Below are 17,995 nucleotides of genomic sequence, written 5' to 3'. Positions count from 1 at the left end.
AAGCATGAGCCATAAACACTGCTTTCCTTTCATCCACATGTATATGCAGCAGGGAGCAACATTTCCTTCCCCATCAGTCATTGCCAAATGGTGACAATCCCCGCTCTCAGCGGAAGGAACCGAGGAACATACTTTGTTTAAACGCAGCACATCTAGGACACGGACTGTGTTTGCAAACTCAGGAGAAGGAAGTCTCCCAGGCAGCAGCCTGACTATTTATTTTCATCGCCACTCAGCAAATCGGAGACAGGCGAAGTTTGTCAGTTTTGTCTGCCACAGAGTTGGCAGGTTTACAGCCGCATTTCCAGTGGGTGCGCCGCGAGATGGGGTGCAGGAAACCAGGGCTAGCAGTGCGCCCGGAGAGGAGCGCCCTCGGGAAGGGCACCTCTGCATCCTTTTATTAATAGAGGCCCTGTGATGACTTTTAGAGCCTCTGGTTTGCTGTTGATCAGGGCCCAGCCACAGGGATAAGGTGGTCTCCCCCTCACTCTCTTGTATTCTGTTAGTATTTTTTGAAAATCTTCCCCACAGACACACACCAGGGGAAACTGTCCGTATAAGCAGTCAGAAGTTTTACATACTTTAAAGTTAATCATTAGAGTGAGGTGATCAGGTCAGCTCACCAGCTTCTCCCATTTCCTCTACTGAAGCCCGCAGCCTTGGCCTCCACGGTCACTTCTTAATGGGGCATGTGGTGTGCATCACTGTTTCCTCAACAGCAGACCCTCCGCAGCCAGCAGAAAGCAGAAAGGACTGCTCTGATTAGCATGCTTCCTTAAAGGGTGCTGTCACTCTTGACCCAATTAACCAGCAAAACAAACTTCCCTTTAGCTGAACTTAACCCCAGGTTTCCCCATGGTGGGCTCAGGGTGACAGACTCCCTGCTACCACTCAGCTCAGACACCCCCAAATACCGAAGATGAAACTGAAGAATAGTGTTCAGCTAAATTCCAACAGCCAGCCGGGAGTCCCATCCACACCTTTTCAGGTTATAAAACGTAGCCTTCGGGGATTGGCTGGCTGCCCCTGCCTCCTGGATGGGGCTCTTGCTCTCTTCCCATCTTCCCTGATAGGAAATTCCTGGTTTCCCACTCAGCCCCATCAGGGCGGTTTTTATGGGGTAACTTCCTTGCAGGTTCTTTATGACCCTCTGTCACAGGGAAGAGGGGTAAGGTGAACAAGTGACGTTCTAATAATGTAACAAACATTTTAACTGTCTCTCTAGTTTTTCCTCTTGCCAGAGAGTTAATTACAATCACTAGGAAGTTGCCAGCTAGCTTGTTAGATCTCATCTCTTTTCCTGCCTGTCCAAAGAACTAGGGGTCATCAAAAAACCAAACATGAACAGCAGCCTTGGAGAAAATGGAAAGGTACATCAGATCCCAAAATGGGACGACTCTCCCTCAGTGCTGGAAGTCTTTGTTATCAGACCAGGAATGGCTCTGTGAACTTTTGATTCGTGCATGAACTCAAGGCCTTTGTCTTGATAGCTTCGCAGAGGAGATCCAGAGCAGACAGTCATCTCATAGGGTCTCCTGTGGTCAGAGGGCAGAGGTACAGATCGTGAACCAGTAAGACCCCTTGCTACCACCACCTGAACAAGTTCACGTCAAACTGTTACCAAGTTCAAGCTCATACTGCTCACCCCACAGCAGGTCAATAAATCGAGAGACGAAGTACTGGGACAAGGAATAGCAACTTTATTCAGAAAGCCAGCAGACCGAGAAGATGGTGGACTAGTGTCCCAAAGAACCATCTCACCCGAGTTAGGATTCAAGCTTCTTTTAGACTAAAAGGGGAGGGGATGTGGCTGGTTGTTGTAAACTTCTTAGTGCTGGAATCCTTTGTTCGTGCAGCTGTTCGTGGACGTGTGGTCACAATGTTCCTATAAACCTCCAACAAGACAATTGTTATTTTATATTCTGCAACTTTTTATTTCTATATGAATGGGAAAGTGTAATACCTTTAAAGGTCAACCTTGAGAATGGGCTTTCCTGTATACTTCAGGCTGTAGGCAACATTCTTTTACAAAAGTGCAGAGCCAACAAGACTAAGTACCTGCAAGAGAGCACAGGGTTAGAGCTAAAGGAAGAGATCCAATATGCAGTCCGGTTTGTTCCTCTTCTTCTTTTTTCTTTTATAATATGGTTCTGTTCCTTTTTTTTAAATGTATTTATTTGTTTGTTTGTTTATTTTTGGCTATGTTGGGTCTTCATTGTTGTGCGCAGGCTTGCTCTAGTTGCAGTGAGTGGGGGCTTCACTTCATTGCGGTGTGCAGGCTTCTCATTGCGGTGGCTTCTGTTGCGGAGCACAGGATCTAGGCACTCGGGCTTCAGTAGTTGTGCCATGTGGGCTCAGTAGTTGTGGCTCGCAGGCTCAGTAGTTGTGGCGCACAGGCTTAGTTGCTCCATGGCATGTGGGATCTTCCCAGACCAGGGCTCGAACCCGTGTCCCCTGCATTGGCAGGCGGATTCTTAACCACTGCACCACCAGGGTTGTTTCTTTTCTATTACAGGACCACAGGGCTTATTGGTGGGGTTGTCTGTTCTACAGTCAGCCCAGAGTCCTTTACAACTTGCCTTGGTTTCCTGTTTTTCCATCGTCTGAGTCATGAATCTGGCTCTCTAGATCTTCATTTATGGATAGTGAACTGTCGGAGCTTCTTTGAGGAGTTCCGTTCATTGTCACCTCCTGGCTGAGCCAGTGCTCAGAGATCAGGTCTAACTGTGGTGTTCACCCCATGGTCAGATGAACCGACTGGTACCTGGATCCCCACTGTCCTGCAGGCACCTTGACAAGCAGCAGCAAGTCAGACCCTAAACTTGCATCACCATCTGATTTTGCTGAAGCCACTAGAGATTCAAGCAGAGTCTGAAGTCTTCATGTTGAGGATTCTTCTCAATATAATACACTCATTGGGCATATAATATTCATATACTGTCTGGGTTGTAATCGGATGCATAAAAGCCTATTTAAATGCTCTGCCAGGAACTGATGAGAAACCCTGCATTTTAAATCCAGCTCCCCCTGGTGAAGCGTCTTACCCTCCAGGGATCCCCAGACATCCACTAGAGCAGTTCAGAGTATGTTCATGACCCATGGTTGCGTTGACCCAGGCACCTCCACTTATTTCCACCGCAAGACCAGCCTATGAGTAAGCAAGCTTGCATACCCAATAGAAGTTTTGAAGACCAGATTTAAAAATTAAATCCTTGTACGTATATGGTGCTAGCGACGATCTAACTCTGGGCAAACTGGGTTCACCAGGCGCAGCTGGTGCTGGCTCACAGGGGCTATAAATTTAAGTGCAGAATATTGTTTCCTGCTATTTTGAAGAGTCAAGAAGGGATTTAGCCAGATTATTCCCAATGAATTTAATGAGAATTCTGCAGCCACAGAGCCTGGGTAATATTTTGAAGATTGAAAGGTCACACGTACTTAGTCCCATATACACATTTCATTCGTCCATTTGCTTTTTTTCTCTTTCTTTCTCTGCCCTTTTCTCCTCTGCTCCTGTCCTTCTCTCTTCCTCTTTCTTTCTTCCTCTCTCTCTTTTTTTTTTTTCCTTTCTGGAAATGTTTTTGTGTGTTGTGTGTGTTTTAATAGCCTTTCTAGCCAGGCTTGAATCTTCAACATTGAACTATTCTGACTCCATACCCATCCCCCACAAAAGGTACTGATTAAAAAAAAAATTTATTTTAATTTAACAAGATTGCCATAAATTATATGATAGGGACAAGCAGATAAAAGAGTAGTTAGAGCAGATCTCCATGTTAAATTCATAGATTGGGTAGAACAGGGGAAGATAAAGCTGACTTCCATTCACTGGAGCAGAAGTGCCTGAATTACTCCTTCAGGCAAAGCCATCCTCTGTCCTGGCCATGACAAAAATATCCGAGTTCTTATATTTTATGACATCGCCAGAATAGTAATAGCCAAATTACGGATAGTATGGTTTTCTGTAAATTATACAATAAATTTAAGGTATTAACAAGGCAAATATAACCAGAAATGTGTATGCTGTAATGGCTTACTGCCCTTCTCTTTGTGCATGTCTTATAAATAACATTTAAGTAGAGACCCCCAGAACCACACACATATTAACATTTTCTAACACGAGATTACACAACAGTACCTTTCGGGACTGTGGGCGTTGACATCCAAGGTTGTTCAACCATTCTGTCACCGTTCAGCTGACCACTACTTCTGCAAAATTCAATCTTGCTGCACAGAAGCGGGGCAGATTTTGGAGAGGGTTTCTCATGCTTTAAGAAGCCCTATTTCATGGTTATGATGGACTAGGCATGAAATCTCTCTCTCCAATGACACTACTGCTGTGAAATACAGCCCTTTGCCCGAACTGAAAGCGCTCACGTTATACACATCACGTGACTTACTAGGTTTACTTTCCCAGCTGTCCCTGTGAATCCTTTGGCAGGTCACACTGTCATCGGATGGGAGAATCCATCCTGCTCAGTTTTGACAATGCGTGTGGTGCCTTCCTTCCAAATTTCACATTAGCATTTGAAAAGAGTTCCTTGGAAACTGAAAATGCAAAGTAACTCATTCTTATCTATTCAATAAACCTTTCCATTACAATCCCTCCTGCCGTTGTTGAAGTGGGGGAGGGGCAAGGGAGCCCAGACTCGGAGAAGAAAGCAAGATATTTGTGTTAAATGCTTAGACAAAGTTAAAGAAAAGATCCAAATGAGATAGGCTCTCAGCCTGACCCTAACACAGCATATAATACCATACTTCCCTTATTGTACAGAGAAGTTGTTTTGAGGCTTCATTTTTTAGATCAGTTGGCTAGCTGCCCTAGGCACCTTCCTCCTCGTCTCAATGCTGCCATCTTGTGGACACCTGAACTCAGTGAGAAGCAATGACCCTCATTAGAGAAGCCAGCCCCTATTGTGTGCTTAATTTTATTGTATATTCGGGGGACGAGTGGACTGGCAGAAGCAAGAGAATTTTATCTTTAGGATTATTTTTTATTGTTAGCTCAAGTTTACCCCCCCCCAAAGTTCCAGGCATCAAAGACTTCATTTTCCCCATTCTTAAAAAGTTAACCAATTTCCCAAAAAAAAGGGTTGAGTAAAAAAATAAGGCTATGGAGGTTTAAAAAACCCCATAGCCAAAGAGCACCTTGTAGAACACACAAATCATTCCTGAGAATCCCTTCATACTTTCCTTTTAGATTCCAAAGGAAGCATTTTGAACGTTACAAAATATACAAGTGGGTACCTATTCCAGTATGCTTTGGCTTTACTTGACTTTACACTGAGGCTTTAAGTGGGGCAAACAATTTATAGGCAAATCTGAAAATTCACTAAAACAGCAGAGGCTTCCAGTTAAAATTACCTGACCTGATATAAAGCACAGAAGTAAAAAATAATCTTATGAAATGCTTCAGAGATCTGCCGGTAAAAACCTGAAGCATAAGCTGGTGTGGTGAGAATACAAATAACCTCCAGGGTGAGATATTCAGCCAAGTCACGTTGCTAGACTTTTGAGGTTCATGGGTCAATCTCTAATTAAGATTCTTTTCATTGGTGGATATCAATTTATATGACTCATCCTCAAGAGCAGAGTATCTTTCATATTAAGTATTGCGGAAATAGGGAGAATGCTAACATAATATACATGTAATATACATGCTTTGGAAAGTAACCTTCCTGGAAATTTTATGTAGCAATTTGACAGGCAGTCCATAATCTTTTTGAGCTGGATAAAAAAAAAAAATTATTTTTAAATGTTACTAAATATGATGTTGTAAGCATTTGGACTTCTCCACGCATCTTTTGAGTTTCGTGGTAATCCTGGATTTTGTGGCTTTCCTGGAATTTTCAAACAGACATGAAGTTATGTAAATCGTGCTTTCCATGAACGAATTAAGGACCTCTCTGACCTAAATGATTAAATGTGTCTTTCTCTGCTTGTCTCTATTTTTTTCCTTTCCACCCACTGAAGAGTTTCCAACATATGGTTTTAACTGTGAGTTTGGCTGGGGTTCTCATAAGACGTTCTGTCACTGGGAGCATGACAGTCACGTGCAGCTCAGATGGAGTGTGTTGACCAGCAAGACGGGACCGATTCAGGATCACACAGGTAACGGAGGGTTCACTGTGGCCTCATTTCTTTGAATTAGAGAAAGTGTTACTGCGGAGGGTTGATGGGTCTCTGAGTTTAGGGAGTTTAGAAAATACTACAGAGCATTCACTTCTGCTTTTCTTTTCTGGAATTAACATCATGTCCTTCCCTAGTAGAGATCCCCTTAGGCCACTTTGTAGAGAATACTGATTAAATGTGGCAACTCATTGACCCCTCTGAAAAAATAGCAAACTTGGCAAACCAGTGTGTGTGAATTAATACCTGTTTTCTACTTTTTCTGAACATTTTTCATGGGAAATTTCAAAGGTATTCAAAAGTAGAAAAGAAATAGCAAAATAAACCCTCTCTGCACATAACCCAACTTCAACAACCATCAGATCCTACGAGTCTTATTTTATCTCTAGCATCCTGACTCTGGATTGGTTGGAAGCAAGTCCAAACACCACCATAGATGGTGTCATCTCAGTTATTTTGCAGCTGCAGAAACCATAAGTGAGCTTAACGCTTACTCTCCTGACCCATGAAGTGGAAATGGATTGGGGTAAGGGTAGAAATCTTGTTCTTTTGAGGAAGATTGTAAATGTAGCCCATTCCCTCTGAGCAGATAGAAACCTCGCCACACCTCAACCCACCTCACCTCCTGTCTTACTTTCCTTCTAAGATTAATTAGGGTTGGGGTACATAGGGAGCCGTCAGCCACTTTCCTCCTAGTCATTTTATCACCCAACTTGAAATATGGAATAAAGAACCATCAGTGCCCTGCAGAAAAACGCACATGCATACCCTCACACACACACACACAACCCACAAACTTCTGCTCTGATCAGTGATACCGACAGGACTGCTTCCTCAAGTCATGTTGCCCAAAAGAGACCCCAGAGGGGCATTTGCTGGTGCTGAGAAATCTCATTAAGCCGAGTTTCCCCATGCCTGTGCTTGGGGTGAGTGGGCCAGTGGGCCGACGGACAGGCAAGGGGTACTTCATGCCTTTCCCACTTTGTTGTTCACTTTTCCCTGTGAATACAACCATTAAGTAGGTTGAATAGGCCTCTTTCCATCACAGCTACTTCCTTTCCTAATAAGAATGACAAGGAAATTGGATAAAATTGGACTCCTTCAATTCTGAGACACTTTCAATTGAATCTTAAGACAAGCAGTTTTAGAAAACTTAAAATACTTTGACTGTAAATGGCACCGTACATAGAAATGGCATCGAATTAACCAAATGCAATTAGCTGAAAGGAAGGCAGTAATGGTGGAAAAACTGATGCAAAGTGAAGCAAAATGGCTCAGTAGGATCTGACATTCAAAGGAGGTTAAAAGCTATGTTAGCCAGAGAGAAAAGCTAAAAGGCTTGCAGAACTACAGTGCTAATTGAGAAAACGGAGAGAGTTCCCGACCCAGAGCTGTGATAAAATCCCTGAAAGGAGAGACGTCAGCACTTTATGTGTTGGAGTGTCAGAAAAGGCGGGCTTGTCTTAGATTAGCGGCTGAGAAGTGCGATTCCTTCAGAAGGATTGGTCTCTTTTGTCCTCCCAGACGCCCCGATTTACTTGGCAGTGGTGCCAGGTCTGCCCAAACCAGGAGGAACCCCCGCAGCACTAGACACACAATCATTTGCCAAGAGAGGTGGGTGAGCCCGACATCTGAAAGGCAGGAACTTGTTAACATGAAAAAGTCTGAATGAAAAGAGCCCCCCCCCCCCACAGGACACACGCACACAGCCTGCCACAGATCACGTGCGCCACTTTGCAAATCTAACGTGGAGATTTCAGAACATGAACACTATCTGCGGCCCAATTTTGGATTTATCAGAGGAATCCCACATGCTTTTCTGCATTTGACCTCTAACAATGAAGCTATGTTCCTCCTTTCAGAGGATTTCCGAAACCCGCATCTTCCTCTGCTTCATTGCACATATGCTATCGAGCCGCCCGCATACATGGCAGATGCAGTGAGGGGCACTGGAGATTCAGGTGTAAAGGAGGGAACCCAGCCCTCGAGATGCTCACAGTCTGGTTCTGGGTGGGAAACGGCTCCAGCGGAGTGGGATGAGGGTGTCCAATGGCCGGGGGAGCAACAGTGGCAGAAGACAGCACAGGAGGGACCAGAGAAGCAGCCTGACTCAGGGACCATCTAAGCTAAGCATCCTCAACGTCATTCTTCTCCATAAGATCGGGGACGGGGGGCAGCAGCAAGATGGGGGCATGTCTTACCAGCCCGTCTTGGTGGGCTGAGTGAAGTGGCACCATAGACAGGTGAGCTCACAGACAGGTGAGCATCATTGGGTAAATCAGTGGGAGGAAACAAACCCCAGGGGTGACTTGAGTCTGCGTGGTCCAGAGCATCACACATAACTCCCGGGGCCATGGTTTTTATTTCCACCCTCCTTTCATTTTCCCCGCCCACCGGTTTTATTAAGAGTGCTTGGGAGCCATCTCAGACAAGCAGCCAGGTGAGGGAGGAAAGCGACTGAGGACACATCCACTTCACCTGGACGCTGCTGACTCAGGATGTGCCCACGTACACGCAGTGAAAGAGTATCTCCCAAGCACACCAGCCTCTGGGGCAGCACACCGAACATCCTGCTGCCCACTGAGGCTCAGCATCAGATGCATATTTTCAGCAGGTGCGGTGTTATAGTAGCATTGCTATTTGCAGAGCAAACAGTGAAACACGAGTTGTGTGTTTAGACCAGGTGGTGGCAGAAGGCAGTGCTCCCACAGGGGGTCATTAACAGCAGAGCCAGGAGTTAGTCCTCCAAGCTCGGCAAGCATCTCCGTTGCCAAAATGGCAGGTTCTAATAAGCCTCAGAAATGCAGCCTCACCTCTCCTGGAACCAGAAGCCCACATCAAACAGAAGCGGAGCTCACAGCTGAGTTTCAGGCTCTCAGGTGTATTTAAGGAATTTAAAAGCCATTAAAACAAACTAGGGGAAAAGAATCGAAGTTTGGCGGAAAAAAAAAAAAAGATTGCCAGATTATTTGGACAAACTGCAGCTTTATTATCAAGCAGTTACAGTGACCAAAGCATCATCAACCAGAAGTCTACCTGTTCCAATGGTAAATAGATAAGAATACATCTAAATGTTTCCATTTAGTGTCTGTGTTCACGTGTGTGCTGCTGAAGCAGTCTTAAAGTTGCATGAAAATAGGTCTTCCTGTACATCCGATCTGCTTGCAATGGTGCAGAGACCAACACAAGTCATAGCCCGTGTCCGTGTGACAGTGCGTTCCAGATACGTGGTATCAGACGAGCGCTGTTTACAGCCTCTGTCACAAACGTGCTTTCACAGAAGCTGAGAGCAGAGCCTCCAGTGTCAATGAGGTTTCCATCTATTGCCCACTTTCCCTTCCCCTGCACAATTGGGTTCTGGTGCTCAGCCCAGGAGAGAAGGTTTGAGTAGCAGAACTTGATAGAAAAGAGACAAAGGTTCATCCATTTGGCCACTCTCTTTAACACAGCTTTTTGTCACAGCAGGAGATGGCAACTTCATCTACTCCCAAGCTGATGAAAACCAGAAAGGCAAAGTGGCTCGCCTGGTGAGCCCTGTGGTTTATTCCCAGAACTCTGCCCACTGCATGACCTTCTGGTATCACATGTCTGGTTCACACGTGGGCACGCTGAGGGTCAAACTGCGCTACCAGAAGCCAGAGGAATATGACCAGTTGGTCTGGATGGCCATCGGACACCAAGGGGACCACTGGAAAGAGGGGCGTGTCCTACTGCACAAATCTCTGAAACTTTACCAGGTGGGCCCTTCTCTAGGATGGGGCGGATAGCTGTTTTGGGGTCTCTGGGGTAATATTTGAAAGTTATGCAAATGAGATGCAGAAAAAAATTCCAAATTTTATTTCAGGTGTTTCGTGAACCTGAGACACTGCTGCAATGATGGTAATCTCAGTAGCATATTTCACAGTCTCCTAGATTACAGACGTAGGACCGACTGCTGAGAAAGAAGGGAAAATGCTACTCAATAATTATTTGGGGCTGTCACAATGAACATTCCTTTAATTTGCTGCTTTTTTCCAGTTTTAAATTCTGTACCATACAAAGATACAGTGAGGAGAAGTTTTATGCCATCCCCAAGCAGTTAATATGGATTGAAGAGCAAATCGTGTGATCATTCGAAATCTCACGAATTTCATTTACGTTCTGTGACTTGAGGTGGACAAGCATTTGTAAGCACTGTTATCTGGGACCCAACATTTAAATACTGTGAAAACGATCTCATTTTGTTAGGTGATTTTTGAGGGTGAAATCGGAAAAGGCAACCTTGGCGGGATTGCAGTGGATGACATTAGTATCAATAACCACATCCCTCAAGAGGACTGCACAAGTAAGTATGGGTTGCTGTAGAAACCAAAGCAGTGCTTGCTCAGGGCACGTGTCTTTCCACTGAATGGTCTTTGTTGTGCTCATTTGGACCTCGAATTTTAATGTGGGCTATAAGCACATCCTATAGAATGCATGGTCTGGTGCAACAGGGCATAAGGCCAGGTCAGTCTACCTTTAGCTGCCCCATTATCTAACCTGGTTCACTTAGAATGTCTGGTTGGTACCCACAAAACTACACAAATAATATGCAATCCAAAGATCATAGCAAAGAAGAAGCTCACAGTTTCCAGGCTGTGTACGCCATGCCTAAACATTGTGACGAGAAGCGGAAAACTCAGACAGCTGGATAATTCCAAATATCTGAGTGTGTCCACAAGCAGCAGGCCTTTGAAATTCTTTATCACAGTGGATTTAATGAAGATTACAATGTGAATGAATCGTAGACACCATCATTCTTCGCTTTATTACAAATAAGTAGATGTTTCTGACTCTAAAAACAGTTGAGTTGACTCAAAAGAATAAAGGAAATTTAGAGACTTTGCCTAGTATTTCAGAGTTTATGGATTTCATCGGTCTGGTGTATATGAGTAAGAGTCTGACGTAGGAAACCAATTCATTCTTGCGGTTCTTGATATGTAATTGTAAATAGCACCACTAATGGCAATGTAATAGCACAGTAATTAGTCTTAAGCTCCATTTGCTACACTTAAACTTTTGTTATATATCATTATATAATAGGATGTTAATTATAACAAAATGGAATAACCCTATTGGGCAAATTTAAGACAAAGGAGGCCTGTCGGCTATAATGGGTTTTTGGTCATTTCGGCAATTTGCAAAGCTTTTATTATACAATGTATTGGATATACATAATCCCTAAAGTGGCAATAATTTGATAGGGTTGATTGAAGAAATTGGGGGGAAAAAGAGGACAGTCTTACCCAAAGACTGCTTCCTGCCACAGTACTTTGCAGATCTTCACAGAAAATAAGGCTTAATATTTAAGTTGCAGCTACTTTACAAATTCCCCACATCCAGGTCTACACAGTTAAAATGTATGTTTCATGCAGTTACACAGGGCACGTACTGCTTGCTTTCCTATTCCAAGATGAGAAGGTTGATGGTGATGTTTTTGGAATGGGAGAGCAAGCTCTACCAGCTGAAACCAAGAAATACATTCAATCTGGTTCAACAGGTTTTCACTGACCACCTTCTATGTGCAAAGCAGCATCCCAGTGCTACAGTGAATGTATAGAAGCTAAGACAAGTCCGTGAGCCTTTCTGTTTTCATGTGACTCATCTACTTAGCTGTGCTTACTGCTGGGCATTATACTCACAGCTAAAGTCACAGCTAAAGCACCATTAAAACTTTGTGTTGCTGTAAAAGGCGTCTAAGATAATTCTACAATTATTCGACAGATATATTTCCTTGAATATTTAGCCATGGATGCTGGGAGATTATCAGCTCTTTGTTAATTATTCATGCATTAATAAATATTTATTGAGTCACCGCGTATGTTCTGAACACTGTTCTAAATGCTGGGGACATAGAAGTGAACCAGGTCCCTGTGTTCTACTCGGAACCATGAGGGACACCAGAACTCCACTCCCTCCAGATGCTTTCTTTTTTTTGGTAAGACACAGGACACAATCTCTGGCCTTAATGAGCTTACATACCATATGAGAAACTAACACTTACGAAGCAGTTATCTACAAAAGCACAGGATGGTAGCCATATGTGCAACTCCACTTCTGTTTTCTATTTTCACCAGATTTCCCCACACTCCAAATGCCAAAACCATTTCCCTCCTCCCTGCTCTTCTCCTAAGACAACACACTCTGCTCCAGCAGTGCTTCCTGGATTTAGATCTGACACCAATTCCCTAGTCATTTAACACTGCCTCTCTATAGCTCTCCAGTTACTTGGTGGGGTCAGATTGTACTAAAAACTCCAAAGGAAACCCAGCAGAGCCATTAGTGGGGTGTGTGTGTGTGTGTGTGTGTGTGTGTGTGTGTGTGTGTGTGAAGGTTTATGTAGTTTGTGTGTACTGTATTTGGTTGGCAGTTCAAATATCTCTTTCAATTTTGTTTGACTTGTCAGAACCAGCAGACCTGGATAAAAAGAACCCGGAAAGTAAAATCGACGAAACAGGTAAATTTGTCTTGCTGACCGATTTTTAAAATATTTTACTGTGGCTTTCAGTATATTTCTGAAGAAGCTTTCTGGAACTCTGGTGTATCAAAGCAGCTCACATGAAATAAACACCCACATCCGTGGTACTGTGCCTGGGCTGTCGTCAGAGTGCCCTCTCCTACCTGCTCTGCAGACTTGGGAGCCTCACGCTGTAAGAGGCGCAGCCTGTGTAGGGGGGTGAGCCCTGGGGACGTGTGCTACCCTGGCCATTCCCTGCCTGAGCTGCAAGAGGGGACCCAGAGGGCAATGATGTGAAACACTCTCATTTTGTAACTATGGGCACAGGAAACTAGTGAAGATTGTTTCTTACCCAAAGACCTGCAATAATTTTCATATAATAATTTGAAACCAGCCCAAATTCTTGTTCCTGGTTTATATCCAGCTATAATCTTTAGAGACCGGGAACCCAATTTCTGTGATAATCTGTTTTGTTTGGGCCATCTGTTCCCAGCCTCCTCTACTGAAACCCTCGTTTTGCGATAATGATCACAGTATTGATGACAATGATGCTGACGATGCTCATGGGGGTTTATTGAGTAGCTAGTATGTTCCAATCGCTTTACATAAGTTATCTTATTTAATCCTCACAGCCGCTCTCTCAGTATATTTATCCCCATTTTACAGATGAGATTGAAACTCAGAGCAGTGGCTTGGCCTTAAGTAACAGCAAATTACATGGTAGCCTCGGACTTCAGACCGATTAACTCAAAAATGCGTGTTTTCGTTGAACACTGCTTTGTGATCCAATGCAAGGCGTTTGTTTGGTCGGAGTTAGGCCTTGCCTGATATTATTTTATTCCCAGAAGTCTCTGCGCCTCCTGCCAGCAGTGGTGGTGTTGGACACTTGCCCCAGCGTCACTCACAGCTGCTGCCGGTAGTTCTGTGCCCTATCCATCAACAGCAGCACCTGTTGCCACTAGAAATGTGGACCTACTATAGCCAGACTTGGACTTGATGGAGACAAATAAAGATGGCCCCATGTCTGCGGTTGGTCATATTAACACGTGACTCATTTAGCTTAGTTATGTAGTCCACACTGGGTTGTAAAGTTTATTAGAGGTTGTTTCAAAACAATGTTGCATCAAGGGAGAGAACATTAATATTGTCCCTATGGCTTCTTTCCCCCTATTTAGGGACTTGCGTCTCATATTTTTAGTTTTCTTTGATTGGAATCCTTGTTGATCAGAACACCATTAAGTAAACACCAGGCCTGTTGCACATTGACATTTTCTCTCATTTCTAGTCCCAGGTAATGAGAAGCAAAGCTCCCGTGTTAGTAATTTCTCATGTTCCACTCTAAAAAAAACATTTCCCCAGTGCCCGAGCGCAGAGCTGTGTGACCATCTGCAGCGAAACCACCAGGGCAGCAGAGATGCTGATTATTAAATGTGTTCTATTCAGCACAGCACTGACCCAGCTTCTAGACTGGAGCCATAAGCCACTTTAACTGTCAGCAGCAGGCATGCCCTCCTTCTTTCTGAAAGCCCTCTCCTTCATGAGTGAAACCACCATTGACTCAAGGAGGAAACTTGAAGGACAGCTTGGGCGGGTTCCTCGTGCCGGGTTTTGGGATCAGGCAAAGGCGCCAGGAATGGTTAAATCCCCCTCTAGACAAATGTGTGACGAAGCATTTTGCAAAGTTTACAGACCTCTTATCTGGCCAAGGACGATAAATACAGATTACAATCTCACAGATGGCAGGCTGCATGAAATCGGAATTAGATTAGAACCGAACCCTGAGTCAGTGGTTTCCATGCGCTAAGCTTCCTGTCAGAATCGCAGCACCAACACCCAATACCCTTCCCTCCCACCTTCAATTCCCAGCAATAAGTCAAACCTAAACGTTGGTGTTTCTTGGCGATGGGGGAGCCAAACCCCCGCTGCAGAAATCCCCCACAGGCTCTTGGGGAGGACAGCCCAGTCCGGACGTGTGCTTCACTCCTTTCTCTTTCCTTCTTCTCCATTTCTCTGTCTACTGTCATCTGGTACGTTGGCAGCTCATGGAGCCGATTTCGTTTTTCTCCCCAGGGAGCACCCCAGGATACCAAGGCACGGGAGACGGTGATGAGAACATCTCCAGGAAGCCGGGCAACGTGTTGAAGACCCTGGACCCTATCCTCATCACCATCATCGCCATGAGTGCCCTGGGCGTCCTCCTGGGCGCCGTCTGCGGGGTCGTGCTGTACTGTGCCTGCTGGCACAACGGGATGTCGGAAAGAAACTTATCTGCCCTGGAGAACTATAACTTCGAACTTGTGGATGGCGTGAAGTTGAAAAAAGACAAACTGAATCCACAGAGTACTTACTCGGAGGCATGAAGGCAGACAGAGGTGACCAGGCAAGCAGGAGAGTGGAGCGGAGGACAGAGCTTGAGCTGGGGACCGGCTGATCTTTCACTGTTCGGGCTGGGAAGTGCGTTAATGATGCCAAGCCAGGTTTTCTCAGGAGCTTCGATGAGTTCGGCCGACAGACACGAACGACTTAGCTGTGTTAACAATCGGAATCCTGTACAGTCAGCTTCCTTCTGTTGGTTTCTTTTGAATAATCAAATGCTGGTGTTGAGACCAAGTATGATTGACTTAATAATTCATTTGGACTCCCCTTTCCCTTCTCTCTCTCCCTCTTCTGGATTCTTTTCGGAAACTGCAAAATCCAAGATGCTGGCACCAAGTGTATTCAGTGGGGCCCTTTTGACGGACATGCTACCTGCAGCCCAGTGCCCAGAATATATTCGAGTAACCACATTTCAGTGGACTCCTGAAGCTGGCCTTGTGTATCATCGCCCGCGTTGTGCATAGGCAAAGAAGGAGTAGGATGTTTTCAGTTAAAGTACCGTAGCCTCAGTACCAGTCTAGCGTGTCAGCTCTGTTTACGAAGCAATACCGTCAGATTTCCTCGATGTTTTCCAGTGTTGTACTCAACCTTGTGCTGTGAACTCCATACAGAAAACTGTGCCATCACCAAACACTGCTGGCAACTGGGTGTGATGCCAACAACCACAACGAAGAATCCTTGGCACTGGCTGGTCTACGTCCTCTCAAGTGCCTTTTTGTTTGTACTGGTTCTCATTGTGTTACATTAACCCGCCCTGTTTCTCGCTGGTGAAAGCCCTCCTCTTGAATCAGACCCTGGTGGCCCACTGACTAAGAAGAAAGTATATTTTAGTGTGAGATATCAGCCTCCGGGTAGGCAAGGGCTCCGAAGATTTGGCAACGTGGCTTAATTGTTCTGCTTTTTCCGTAGTTCAATTTCATGTCTCTTGACCCTTTTGTATAAAGCTGCAATATTCTCTTACTGTTCTTTCATATGGAATGTATTTTCAAATGTAAACTCTTTCTCTCCTATCTCTCTGTCTTTTTCCTCTCTTAGGATTTAAGCATTTGCCATTATCCAGAAAAGAAACTTGCAGCTTTAACCTGCTGGTAATGGCGAACAATTTTACTAGACTTTATGTTGGAAAATAAATAAATAAGGGAAATTCCTAACTTTGCCCTCCAAAGTCTAACTTTGGTTTCCTTGTTAACTGGTTAAAGTGACAGTATCTTTTTTCCTAAGCCATTTGTCTGTCTATTCCAATCAAAATGATCTTCAATAGAAATGTTTGCATTTAATAAAAATAGTGATAAGTTGAGAGAAGAAATAATACTAATTGGCTTTCAAGTGAGACCCAAAGGAATAGAGTTCTCCCCATATCCAAAAACAGGAGATTTTTACATCCAAATACACAAAAATGACCCGTGAGAGCCTTCTTGTTTTGGTATTGAGTCAGATAAGGGAAGTGGAAGAAAGAACAGTTAATTTAAGAAAACGACAATAAATCATGGTGCCTGGGGATGAAGTATTTTAAGATGACAGAGGGGAAGAAAATGAGTAAAGTCAAAACAAATGTTTTTAAAAATTCAGTCTGCAGCAACCCTGAAATAACAGAGACTTGAATGAATGCTTCTAGAAACTTCCAGTGCCTCACAAACAAAAAGCCTGCCTTGGGGCTGTTAAGACCTAAGCCTCCAATGGCACAGAGAAGTAAATATCTTATCAGGCAGCATTGAATTAACTCAAAGAAGCTTTGGTTGTTTTCCGTGTATTTGTGCCATGCGGCGTTGTAGGTAAGAACTTCCTCCCTTCCGGCACTGCTGTAGGTCTCACTCGAATATATTTGTGGGAGTCACATTGCATCATGGAGGGGAAAGTCCATTCATCCTGGTCTAATTGAATTGAGAATGCCTTTTGTTTCCAGGAAAGTATTGATCACTATGAAAGAAGAATAGATTCTTATCCCCAGAGGCATCCATTCAGCCGTTATAATCGTACCAGGATGAAAGCATTAAGACTTGATTTACCTTTAAGGCAACAGACTTACAGTTGTCTTCAGCCAAGGAAAAATGATACTGCAACTTTAAATTTGAAAGTATCTTGCACTGATAAATATATTTAAAAATTATATGTTTATAAAGTTATTAATTTGTAAAGGCAGTGTTACAAAATGTTCAGTTTATATTGTTTTAGATTGTTTCGTAATTTTAAAAGGTGTAAAATAACATATTTTTTTCTTTATTGAGATCTATAAAACTTTCTGTAGTAAAATGTTTTCATTTTACTGGTATATTATTGCTTCATGTTTTGTACCATCATAAAATTTTGTGCAAATTTTTTTTACAGAAATTTTTATTTTCTATGACAATATGACACTTGTAAATTGTTGATTCAAAATGAACAGCGAAGCCTTAACTTTAAATGACATTTGTATTCTCAGACACTGAGTTGCATAAAAAACCACACAGAACTGAACTGTAACTTAAATTCCAAACTATGACTACTACATTCCAAAGAAACAGTTGAATTAAACATTTTCCTAAAATATCCCAAACCTGATGGCTTTTATTATATTAGCTTTGTTATTGTTAAAGAAATTGGTATTATTCCAGCATCAAATAACTTTCAAGATTTTTTAAAGTTCTCTTTTAAAAATAATACCCTAATAAGGAGAGAAGATTAAGAAGACATTTCCTGAAAGAATATCAACCCAAACTGGATACTTGTCAAGATAAGGCATGAAGAATTTGGCATTATAAATGGAAAATTTTCAACTCCAAATCTTGTGTCAAATGTTTCTATATTCCATTTAGTAAAGTTTTTTTTTTTAATGAAATTCCCAAATATCTGTTGGTAAGTTTTGTTCTTGTAGTAAATAGATAATAAATCTGACAGTGTTTAGGCATGCAGCTATGCTAAATTTTGAGAAAGGGCAAAGTTGAGCTACTTGGTAATTCTTAGGAAAATTTCTTTTCCATCTGGGACTAAAATAATAGCAGTGGTAATAATAATAATAATAAACAAAGTCAAGAGGGTAGG

At 43.3% G+C, this 17,995-nt stretch overlaps 1 protein-coding gene across 11 annotated transcripts in view; it reads left to right on the top strand.

Moving 5' to 3' along the window:
- The window catches only part of NRP1 (neuropilin 1), a 138,992-nt gene extending 121,489 nt beyond the window's left edge, over nt 1-17,503 (top strand). For 5 of the 11 annotated variants that reach the window (XM_032618611.1, XM_032618635.1, XM_032618602.1 and 2 more), the window contains 5 exons: nt 5,971-6,108; nt 9,592-9,863; nt 10,354-10,450; nt 12,551-12,601; nt 14,672-17,503. In XM_032618611.1, coding sequence (XP_032474502.1) covers nt 5,971-6,108; nt 9,592-9,863; nt 10,354-10,450; nt 12,551-12,601; nt 14,672-14,961 — 848 coding nt within the window. In that variant the 3' untranslated portion in view covers nt 14,962-17,503. Of the gene's footprint in view, nt 1-5,970; nt 6,109-7,650; nt 7,741-9,588; nt 9,864-10,353; nt 10,451-12,550; nt 12,602-14,671 lie in introns of all 11 variants that reach the window. The other 6 variants (XM_032618584.1, XM_032618574.1, XM_032618618.1 and 3 more) reach the window with 4 other exon arrangements.
- Nucleotides 17,504-17,995: the final 492 nt, after the last annotated feature.

This window comes from Phocoena sinus, chromosome 2 (assembly GCF_008692025.1).
Source record: "Phocoena sinus isolate mPhoSin1 chromosome 2, mPhoSin1.pri, whole genome shotgun sequence".
In the NCBI taxonomy this organism is placed as follows: Eukaryota; Metazoa; Chordata; class Mammalia; order Artiodactyla; family Phocoenidae; genus Phocoena; species Phocoena sinus.
This window is presented reverse-complemented; position numbering and strand designations above follow the sequence as displayed.